Source organism: Lemur catta, chromosome 8 (assembly GCF_020740605.2).
Source record: "Lemur catta isolate mLemCat1 chromosome 8, mLemCat1.pri, whole genome shotgun sequence".
NCBI lineage: Eukaryota > Metazoa > Chordata > Mammalia > Primates > Lemuridae > Lemur > Lemur catta.
This window is the reverse complement of record NC_059135.1, coordinates 13059823-13072143: the sequence shown is the minus strand read 5'-3', so window position 1 is coordinate 13072143 and position 12321 is coordinate 13059823. Positions and strand designations below refer to the sequence as shown.

At 44.2% G+C, this 12321-nt stretch overlaps 1 protein-coding gene across 1 annotated transcript in view; it reads right to left on the bottom strand.

The window, feature by feature from the left end:
- The window catches only part of AP1S3 (adaptor related protein complex 1 subunit sigma 3), a 54356-nt gene extending 43738 nt beyond the window's left edge, over nucleotides 1-10618 (bottom strand). The window contains exon 1 of the mRNA XM_045559189.1: nucleotides 10469-10618. Coding sequence (XP_045415145.1) covers nucleotides 10469-10471 — 3 coding nt within the window. The 5' untranslated portion in view covers nucleotides 10472-10618. The remainder of the gene's footprint in view (nucleotides 1-10468) is intronic.
- Nucleotides 10619-12321: the final 1703 nt, after the last annotated feature.

The window sequence follows — 12321 nt, the reverse complement described above, 5'->3', positions numbered from 1 at the left end:
TGTGAAAGCCAGAAAGCATTTTTAAGATTATATCTCAGGCCCAATTTCTCCACATTTGACAGATGAGGACAGGACCCGAGGAAGCAAGATGACCTGGTAAGGTTGCAGCCATCGGCACAGGTGAGTACAGAAACTGACTCCTCATCTTCCAGCCCAGTGATCCTTCCAAGCACATGCTCTTCGTCTGCCTTTCTAGTGATGTTTGTCTTAAGTTGCTGTTAAAATAAACTCCCCTATTATATCAAACTAAAAATCTTCTGCACAGCAAAGGAAATAATCAACAGACTGAAGAATGGAAGAAAATATTTGCAATCCATACATCTGATAAGGGTAACCCCTTATCCAAAATATATATGTGTCCAAAATATATAAGGAAGTCAAACAACTCAATAGCAAGAAAACAAATAACTCCAATTGAAAAATGGTCAAAGGACCTAAACAGTCATTTCTCACAAGATATACAAGTGGCCAACAGACATATGAAAAAAAATGTTCAACATCACTAAATCATCGGGGAAATGCAAATTAAAAATCACAATGAGATATCACCTCACATCGGTTAGAAAAGACAAAAGATATCAAGTGTTAGCACGGTTGTGGAGAAAAGGGAACCCTTGTACAATGATGAAGGGAATGTAAATTAGTACAGCCATTATGGAAAATAGTATTAAAATTAAAAATAGAAATAGCATATCATCCAGCTGTGCCACTACTGAATATATATCCAAAGAATATTAAATCAGCATGTTGAAGAAATGTCTGCATTCGCATGTTCATTGCAGGATTATTCACAATAGCCAAGATATAGAATCAACCTGAATGTCCATCAATGGATGAATAAAGAAAATGTGGTCTATGTACACAATGGAATACTATTCAGCCTTAAAAAAGGAAATCTGTCATTTGCAAAAACATGGATGAACCTGGAGGACATTATATTAAGTAAAATAAGCCCAGCACAAAAAGACAATACCATATCATTGCATTTATATGTGAAATCTAAGACAAAGTCATAGAACACAGACAATAGAATGGTCATGTCCAGGGACTGGGGGGAGGGGAAGAAATTGGGGAGATGTTGGTCCAAGAATATAAAATTTCAGCTAAACAACAGGAATTAGTTCAAGAGATCTATTGTACAACATGATGACTATAGTCGCTAACAATGTAAATACAATAATACACCTGAAAATTGCTAGAACAGTAGATTTTAAGTGTTTCTCATCACGAAAAAATATATGTAAGGTAATGTATGTTAATTAGTTTGAATTAGCCATTTCACAATGTATATATATACTAAAATATCATATTGTACACATCACAAATATATACGAATTTTACTTGCCAATTTAAAAAAATAAAGAAATAAGCTTCCCTTCTCAAAACACATTAAAGTGGTAGAGGAAGAGAGCTTGGGGGCAGACATATAGGGGAGTTGAAAAAGTAGGTGGTTTTTAGAGATACACAAAAACATTCAAAGAGATATACAAGTAATCCACTCAAAGACAAAATGCACAGACACTTGAATACACCCGCAATTTCAGTAGCACTGAATCTTGTCTGGCAAGATGGCAAGGTCATCTGAAAACCATGCAGCTGAGTGAAGTGAGGCTCCTCCTGACTTTGGACACGCGTCAAGCTACTTTTAACCCACTTCCCCAAATGCATAGGAGGATATTAATATTTATTTTTTTAACTCCAATTTTTTTAAAAAGTTTATTCTTCTTAGTTATCTGGAAAATCCACTTGTGAGAAATGTCACTGGCTGATAATACTGGACAAATAATTTGTTAGGGGGGTTAACTGGAGGGCAGAGTTAGAGGGGGAGAAAGGGCGGAGATGGGAGAGTCGGTATGGAAACAGTTCCTTGTGGTTGACCTTCACCTGGCTGTCTTCCAGGATTTAAGTTTCCTTAATAATTACTCCCTTTCTTTGTATTCCACTCACTGACCCCTCTGTGCACGCACGTGTCCAGGCACTCACATGCACACTCCTTTCTGAAAAGCTGAAGGCAGGGTCACCCGGCCCTCGTGGGCCCAGCCCAAGGCCTGCCCCTCCCATGAGTCTGTCCCCTCTCCTCCTCCACTGAATTCCTGCGGCAGCCATGTAATTTGAATGACACACGTCAGAGCTTAATTTTCCACTCCCATAGTAGTCTAGATTTGCTATGCAGGTGAGAAATTTCTCCCCAACAACACAGTGTCTTGTAATTAAGAAACTGATCTTATAGTTGTGGGGTTTTCTTTACTAAGAAAGAAACTGCAGTTAAAAATGCAAAGATCAACAAGTGGAAAATCCCCTGGGACATGATAAATGTATTATTTCTCCATTTATCATTTCCCCTGGACAGAGTAATCAACTCTGAATATATCAACGACACCTATTAGTTGTTTAATTTTTTTCCTATAGTAAATATGCTCTGATTGGATTCCTTCTGGAGTCCTCTGAGAGGCAGACTAGTCTTTTGTTCTGTTTCAAGTCATCCAAGGAGAAAAAAGACACTAGAAATAGGGGGCAGATGCTCCAGGCAATTTTTAGGACGACTTTGAAGTTGAATAAAACATTAATAAGTTGGGACCCTATTCCTATTTCATAGTGACACTTGATCTTTCTGTGAATTTTTTTTAACTTTGTTCAAGAGGCTATGCTTAACATGCTAAACTCAACACCCTGCATGGTAATGACCACTTAAATGTTAAGAACTTTCAGTTTCTTCCTACTGCAGCCTTCTCAGCACTCATTAAAAATCTGTCCCCTGGGCCCTTTACACATGGCCAAAGATGCCTTCAGTTGCAAGCAAAATTTGTTAAGAGGTGGGCAATGGCATATCCATCATAGCCTTTCAAAGTTCACCACTAACGAACGAAGTTCAGGCATCTATCCAAGAGATGAACCTGCCTTATTATAGATTCGGGCCTTTCCCTTGCCCCTTATTTTTTGCAAAGACTGGTGATGTAGACTAGATTACCTGAATTATTGAGTTATTAATATCGTGACACTGAGTGGACTTTGAAAGGCGGAAATCAGATGTCATGGACTTAGAATTAAGGGTGTGACTTCTTAGTAAAGAAACTGAAAGTATGTACTTGTTCACACAATAAAATAAGTTCTACATGCTGAGTTTTGAATCACATTTTTTTTAAAAAATGTGACATTACTATAACTCTTACCTTTCTCCATCTCCCAAATATTTACAGTCTATAATATTTTGTTTATTTCATCTGTTCTTGGGAAAAACATTTCTCAGGAAAAAAAAGAACTCATGGACTTTTTTGAAGTATTTTCATTAGGTTTTTCCTATTTCTCTTGGAAATAACCCTAGCTAACATGTATGGAATGTGTTCCAGGTGCCAGGCCTTGTGCTAACTGAACTGGATGGGCTCATGCAATGCTCAAGCGACCTCATGGAGAGGGATGAGCAAAGTATTGAAGATCATGGGTTTCCCACACGGGGGGTTGGGGTCACCTGCCTCACCACATTCTCCTCTCCATCACATGGCACCGACACCTTCCTCTAGAATTGAACACATGAAGACTTCATGAAAAGCTGTGCAAGATGCCTGTATGTCACTTCCACAGGGAACACGCAGCAAAATGTGTACAACAACAGAGATGTCTCTTCTGACAGCATGGTCTGTCACCAGGTGGAATTCTGACACTTCTCTTAAAAGAAATATTAATTTAATTTTATTAATGTCTCTCATAGCTTCACCTGCATAATGAAAATCTGCGGCACAATTTTTGGGGTTTGGGGGAGGGAGAGGGGAAGAATGGGGGGAGGGGGAGGGCTGTGCAGAAGACACGGAAACTTGAGGCAGAACAATTCAGTGATAATCTGAATCTGATGCCAGATTTGACAGGCCTTTCCTGACTTTTTCAGGAACGTGACTTCTTAATCTTGCTGGGACATTCAGCTATCTACTAAATGAGGAGAGAGGCTAACCCCAGATGATCTGACAAACATCTCTGTGCTGCAATGGTTCAGGATACAGCAAAAAATATTATTTTGCCTCAGTACCAAAAGTCACTGAAGTGAGAAAGATGTATCACATTTTTTCCCCTCAGCTATTCTTGGTTTTCATAAAGAAGGCAAAGTACAGTCAGGAGTCCCAGAAGTCTGGCCAAAAGCCCAAGTTAGGTAGGTAGATTGGCAGGTGGGTAGGTAGGTAGAAAGTGTTTGTGAGTGTGTACATGTGTGTATATGTGGGCATGTTTTAAAGAGGCCTCTTCTGCTCCCATCTCAATTCCAGACACACCCAAGCCTGAGAAGTTACAAAGCATGGGGAAAAACAAAACAGTGTTTTGCTGGAGAAATAAGTAACAATATTTTTAAGTCATTTTTCATGTAATTTAAAATGTATTACATGCAAATAGGAAAAACTGAGTGTCTAGAAAAATACACAATTTAAAAAATGAATCTTTTTATCATATCAGATGCCCATAGCCCTTTCCCAAAACAATCACTTTCTTGTATACGCTTCTGAAAGTTTTCAGTTTATATATATAGGCATATATACATCTGTCTCCTTATTTTACACAAATGGAGAGATAACGCACAGGATCTGAGGTGACAAATTATACCACACCTGGATGAATAAGGTAAACCCAGGAGGGGGCTGGGGAAGTCCTGATGTCCCGCATCCAGGGCTCACCACAGAGACATGGACAAGGGCACCAATGTGAAACCAAATGCTGGGAAATGGATATAGTTTCTGAACTCTCTGCCCAGTCAGAACTCGCTCAGGAAGTGGTCAAGGGCTGGCTGAGCCAGCAGGAGGAACAGCCCCACCTCCTCAGCCCAGGCAGGGCTGGGGTGGCAGGGCCTGAAGTGGCCACCAAGGCCAACACTGCTGTCTACTCCAAGTGCCACTGCTGGGTCCCCACACAGCCTAGCTCAGAAAAGTCTGCAGCTTCCCTTGAAGTAAGATGACATTCTGACTAACCACTGCTTAACAGTAAATTCTTCTTCTGTGTGATTGATCTAAAATATTTACAAAGTTTAGTTATTAAAACATAGCTCCATCCATTTGTGTCTTGACCATGGCAGCCTTTGTTCTACAACAGAAAAATTGAGTAATAGTGACAGAGACCGTAGAGCATGTGAAACCTAAAATATTTACTATCTGGCCTTCTACAGAGAACTTTTCCTGTCCCCTACCTTAGAACACGGTCCCTCAAATTTTTCTATCCAAATAACTCTAATAGCAGGAAAGGCAGGTAGCCTCATGAGATCTGGAGGGTTAGCCTGAGCAGCTAGCCACAAACGGGAGACAGCTTAGGGTTTTGTCTTTAAAGTGTGTGTGGCCGGGCGAGGTGGCTCATGCCTGTAATCCTAGCACTCTATGCCTGTAATCCTAGCACTGTGGGAGGCCAAGGCGGGCGCTCAAGGTCAGGAGTTCGAGACCGGCCTGAGCAAGAGCGAGACCCCGTCTCTACTAAAAAATAGAAAGAAATTATCTGGACAACTAAAAACATATGGAGAAAAAATTAGCCAGGCATGGTGGTGCATCCCTGTAGTCCCAGCTACTCGGGAGGCTGAGGCAGTAGGATCACTTAAGCCCAGGAGTTTGAGGTTGCTGTGAGCTAGGCTGACGCCACGGCACTCACTCTAGCCTGGGCAACAAAGTGAGACTCTGTCTCAAAAAAAATAAAAATAATAATAAAAAAATAAAGCGTGTGTGAATTTTGCATCTTGGAGCATATCTATGTTTTAATATAAAAATATTCTTATTCTAAACAATGCTCCACGGATGAGTCATGTTAATCGCTTGACATTCCCCCTCTACAAGATGAGTACCCAAGGGGTATAGGCACTGCAGTTTGCAAAGCTGTGCCCTCATTCCTCCTCTTTAGTGTACCCAGTGTGGAAGGAAGGGGTAACATGGAAGTGTCCACTGAACTTCAACCCACACTGATCATTTCTTATCAGCCCCGCAATCCTGTTAGAGAAGCTTCAGCGAGGACATTAAAATATAGAATCCCTAATGCCGTTATTCTTGACTGAATGTACTTTAGGTCTATGCCTCACCGCACTGAAAGACTAACGAGGAATCATGTTATTTTCCCCAGGCAGTTTCTGCAACTACTGAGAACATGCAATTTCAGAGCCCAGCAATGCCTGTCGGAAAGCTTTTAGACCTGGGATTTGGGCAGAGACTTGCCAAAGGCCAGCTTCCCAGTGACAGTCGATGGCATTCCATTTCTAACCTGAACAATTTTGCAGTACTTTCTTTCCATTGTTAAAATTCTTAATTTTCTCAGTATTAGCAGCTACGCAAGAAATGCATTCTCTAGCTAGTCAGGGTGCTGGCTGGACAGTTTCCTGTACCACTGAGAGAACTGTAGGGGCATTTGCCTCTGATATCTGTGTATATTCTTCCACATCACAGGATCTGGGGGCTTCAGATGGCTTCAAGGGAGTTTTCCTGGGTCAATGGCTAGGATACTTCCAGAAAAACAGAGAAGTTTGTCAGGAAGAGGAGTCAGGGAAGAACAAGATATTCCAGAAAGGAAGACTCTATGAAGAGGCAAGAACAAGCCCCAGGGAAGAAATAGATCACAGTGAAGTCTCAGGTCACTCGAATAACCTCTGGCTATAGGAACGACAAAATAAAAGTGAAGAAACAATTCATGGAGACATCAAGAAGTGCTCAGCTCTGGGAATTATCAAAGGAGTTTTCTTCATTTGTGTGCGAGTCAGGGAGGAAGGGGGAATTGTTTTATCTATTATGTCTTAGCCCATAATGAAATAATTCATGGGACACAAAAAACCAGACATTGATAACACAATACAGCGAATACACAGTGTGTCATTTCCTTCCAGCTGTTGTTAGTAAAATGCCATACAAAAACTGTAAGCAGTTGACTGTATTCACCACCAAAAAATGAGTAATGGGAACTCAGAAGTGAGAATACAGATGAGGGGTAAATACAAGTCTTGATGGTGGTGTTAGGAAACTGGTGGGAAAGGACTGTTGTAGGTGAGCACTCTTGGGACAACTGAACACCACAAAGGATCACTTTTCTCCCCTATTCCCAAGCCCCTTTACCCCACACTAACAGCTGGCCAGGAGCCCAGACCAAGCCTCAGAGGAGGAAAGTGTCATGATGGTAATAGACTACTCTACCCTCAAACTGGAATTTAAACTGCCAAGAATAAATACATGCTTACTGCAATTCATTTAAACCTCAGACTATAAAATTGATATATGAGGGAGAGGAGGTGTGGTGCGATCTACAGGTTCATAGTTCGGTTTCTCCACCCTCACCTTCTTCAACTCCTTTGCACCTTTCCTACTTCTACATAACACAACATGAGGACAATGAATGTGGGAAACTTTTTAACCTGATTTAGGAGAAGGGTGCACTCACGCCTTTTCAAACTAACATGAATTCTGACAAATGGCTTCACAGTTCAGTGTGGTAAATTCCCTCTCTCTCAAGTCAGATTTAAAATCATACACATGAAAAAATCCTCAATTTTTTAGCATACGTCTATCTCCCTGTACATAAATAACATACACTATGAGAACTGGATTTGCAACACAAAAAGGTGATTATTCATACTTCCAAAGCAGTTGCCAGTTGAGTTTCTTTCAATAGGTGATTTTATTTTGTTCACAATTGTGGTTTAAAAAGCTACTTCAACTTTTCAGAAGCATGTGGACTGCATGAATCAAAGGCCACTTGCATTTTTATTAAAAGGGTCCCAAAAGCCTTTCTGACATCACCCTATAAATCCTCACAGCTATCCTCTTAAAGAGAAATTAAATAAAGAATCAAAAAAATCCTCCTTCATCCATCAACACTGTCAACCATTCAACAGTAAATTCTTCCCAGTAAGATTTGTTAAGCACACTGGGCTCAGAGCCTGCAGTATTCCTGAAGCACAATAACTCTAGCGTTATTTTCCAAGGGAGAGATATCTAAAACAAAGGCAAGCTGGAGAAGTACACAGGTGACTCAAATAGTATGATCCAGATACAAACATAGCCCTAACAGGAACAAGATATGAAATCTCTGTGCTAGAAACCAGTACAACAGAATCAAGAGCCATCTTCTGTGTGTACAGTACTGGGGGCTTAGGTGCTGGAAGTACCTGCCAGTTTGCTAGCAGAAGAATCAACAAGAGTCAGGAACAGAGCAGGGGGAAAGACAGTCACAAACTGATCCTCAACAAAGATCTCAGAGCCCCTGGGCACTCAGGAGAGCTGCTTACGCTTTCCTACTACTTGACATGATAACAGACGAGAGGTAATGGTTACAGAGCACTTACAAGAGGCAAAGCTGCTCAGATTACTTCCACATGTGGTCACTCATGGTACTTTGTCACAACTCCATGACCGTGATCATAAAACATTTTGGATGCCTTTACACTTTTAAAAATTGAGAACGCCACCCCAAAGACCTTTTTGTTTATGTGGGTTATATTGATTGATATTAACTGCATTAGAAATTAAAATGGGGAAAAATTTAGGTATTTATTAATTCATTTAAAAATAATAAACATGTTACACATTAACATAAATAATATTTTTACGACCAGTAACATTTTCTGCAGCAAATATATACATGTATGCATATATAAACATATATAAAAGAGTGGCATTGTTTTACATTTTTGCAAATCTGCTTAAAATCTGGCCTAGAAGACAGTTGGACTGGCCTGTCTGCTTCTGCATTTTATCTCTTGTGGTATCTCAGCTCATGCAGGCACAAGAAAACTTCATTGTAGTATTGTGAGAATGAGAATGAAAAGGGCAAATTAGTGTCTTAGTGTTGTTTATAAAAATAGTTTTGACCTTGCAAACCTCCAGAAAATGTCTTAGGGGTCCCTAGGCTACACTTTAAGAATCTCTGCTTTATGGTTACGAGCAGTTATCTCCATTTCACAAATGAGCAAAGTGAGACATAGGTCAAGGAATTGTCCCAGGACGCCCTGCTAGCATAGCCCAGAGCAGGTAAAAAGCAAGGAGCATACATAATACCTACCCTCATTTGGTTGCTGCAAGGATTGAATGAAATTATGAATGTAAAGAGTTGGACATCCTGTTTGGCTTATCACAAGGGCTCAATAACACTAACATTCTCGTTGTGCAAGTCTGGTAAAAAGCTGGAGAAATTCCCACACTTCTGATCAATTCATCATATAATACCAGTAGGAAAAACTAAAACTCCACAACAGGTGCCATCTAGAACGCTTTTCCTTACAGACCTTGCCCAGCCCACAGGATGAAAGCAGGCTTTGACGACTCAGAAACGCAGGATGAAATAAGGATGGCCTTACTCCATCATCCCCGGCTGGGCACACCGTCACCTTGTTCCTTGGGAAACTTGAGCAAGCCAAGAGAGCTGCTCCATTATTTACAGCATCCTTTTTGCATCATGCCGTATTTACGAGGAACTCTCAACAAACCCAAGTGGCGCCTCTAGTGTATGCAGCCAAGCCTCTACTAGGAACCAGCATTGGTGGTCTTCCTGTCCAGGTGCTCAGCACTCCACAGTTCTCCTTGTCAATCATCACTCTTAACCCCGTGTCCCACCTGCTCCTGCGTGCTGTGGGCCACTTGTGCAGCCCACAGAGTGCAGGTCACTTATCTTCTGCGGATTTCGGAAGTAAGTTCACTTGGGGAAGTGGGATTGGTGCACTTCACGCCACTGTACTCTTAAAATGCTGCCCCTAAACTGCAGGCAAGAGCAAGAGGAGCCTGAGCTATTGCTTCCCCCCAAGTGCAGGCCAGTGAAGCGCTGCAACTGCTCTCCCAGCTTCCACCTTGACCCTCCCACATACACGACCCAGTCCATTCTCCACCAACAGCCAACGGGATCTTTTAGAAGTGCAGAACTGATGAGGTCAGTTTTCTCGCTAAAACGTTCCCAAGGTTTCCCCACTCATTTGAAAACAAAAACCAAACTCCTTACTCTGGCCTAGAAGGACCTGCCTCATCTGGCCCCCACCCACCTCTCCTGCTACAGACAAGGGCTTCTTCGCTCCCCTTTGCTGTCGCTGATCCACCTGTAGCGCCCCTCTAGGACCTCCGGCGGCTAAGATATCACTCTTCGAAGATGCCTGCCCTGAACCAAAAGTTGCCTCCTCGCCGGCTGTATCTGATACGTGAGAGCGCTGCCTACTCTCGGAAGTTATCTTCCTTTCACTCGCACGTTGCACGTTTCCCTGCCTGCGCATCCTCCCGCCGGAGTGCACGCTCCCTGCGCGCAGGGGGCTCCACCTGGGCCCCCGAGGCATCCCCGGCGCTCGGCCCGGGCCTGGCGCGGACTAAGCGCTCAGCAAAAGTGGGTCGAATGAATGAAGGCGTCCGCCGCGGGCCCGCGGGGAACGGAACGGCGGGGCCACCGGCGCGCGCGGGTGGGGGACCTGGCGGGGCTCGGCCCGCACCCGCACCCGCACCCGGCCCCGGCGCCGCAGGTGCCTCCGCGATCGCGCCGCCCCGCGCCGCCCCGCACTCACCATGGTGGCCCGGCCGCCGCCGCCCCAGCCCCGCGAGCGGCGAGCGCGGAGGACGCAAGGGCGAGAGCCGAGCGCAGGAGCCGGCGCGGCTGACAGGTGAGGCGGCCGCCTCAGACCATGGCTGCTTCCCACAATGCCCTCGCGCTGCCGGCTCGCAGACTCCTCCCCGCCGCCTGCCCCGCCCCCGCCCCCCATTCCCTCCCTCCCTCCCTCCCTCCCTCTGCCCTCGCTGGCTCTCCGCGCCTCCCCCCTTCCCCTCCCCCCGCCCCTCCCGCGGACGCCGCGGCCCGGGCCCGGCCCCGGAGCACCTGGTGCGAGCGCACCTGTGTGCCGCGCGGCCCGTCTGCAGCCCGGCGCAGGTGGGCCAGGAGCCGGCGGGTTGCCCACTAGGAAACTCCTGCTCCAGGAGCGCCGCAGCTCTGCTTTCCTGATTCTGCCGCGCCAATGTGTCCTTCATTCATTCGACAAACGTTTATCAGACCTGGCAAAACTATTTCCCCATACACTTGACCTTGAGCTGTTGGCAGAGCTGGAACTAGAAGTGATTTCTTACCCCCTACCTCCCGCCACCCATCTCACTTAAAAAAATAAAAATAAAATAAAATAAAAAAAACTCTGCAGTCCAAGGCAAAGGTAATTTTAAGCAAGCCCCCTTTCAAGAGCTCTCTCCTGAGACTTTGTGGCAAGATTGGTTCTCCAATTTCTCCTCCCCTTGATTTTTCTTAAGTCTAGGGTTTTTTACCTAGGATGTGAGGAGTCTCCAAACCCCTAAATTGCAAGCAGAGTTTTGAGTGCATATTTATTTCGTTTGGAAAGAGAGTCCATTGGTTTTATCAAATACCTAAAGAGATCTGTGACAGTAAAAGGGTTAAGAACCATTCCTGGGCAGCCCCTGAAACTTCAAACCAGCGAAAATCCTTCCCAGGATCTGTTGTGCACCTTCCCCGGGATGTGGGCCAGCTCAGGTGATTGGAAGTAAGGAGAGCTCCATCCACCCACGCACGTGTTCTTGCCACAAATATTTATCGGTATTTACTCCATGCCACAGGCCCTACAGGAGGAAACTGGGGGACCCAGCTGGGCACAAACAGATCATCTTTCTCCTGGAGCTTACAGTCTCCTGTAGGATAACACATGATAAACAAGTAAACAAATTATGACAAAGTAAAATGAGTGGTAAGAAGGAGATGGTTGGGTTGCTGGAGTAGACACAGGGAAGCTACATTAATTTAGCTGAGTGGTCAGGCTGCCCCCTAAGGAGGTGACAGGAGACCTGTGGTCTGAAGGAAAAAAAAAAGAGTCATCCTTCTGGAAAGACTCCGAAGAAAGCCTCTGTGCCAGGGACGTGATTGATCCTACAAAAAGCAGCCAGAGCTGTCTGCTGCGAGGGTTTTATAGCTGGTGGAAAAGAGATGGGATTATTAAAAGTGAATTTTAAAGCTGAAGAAATGTCAATGTTCTTTCCATAACAGTTAAGACAAAGATTAAAGCCCGAGAAAGTTCCCTTACTGTGTGGCCCACGTTGGAGTGCGTGTGATTAGAGGAGGAGGGGCGGTTAACCTAAAAACTGTTGGGGTCCTTTGTCTTCCCTCCTGACCTTGCTGAGACGGGCCGTGGACGCTCTCCTAGGCTTCTGCCATCTAGTATTCTTCCCTCCAGATTCTCACACCATACCCCAAATCACCCTAAGAGGGAGGTTTTCAGTGGGTTGGACACTTCACAGGTTATCTTAGCTGGCCTCAAGACAATCTGTAAGGGGCCACCATGGCCATTGTACAGATGAGAGCCTGAGGCTCAGAAGCTGTGAGGCCAAAGCAGGCTCAGATAGTTACTGAGGCAGAGATAAGCAGAGA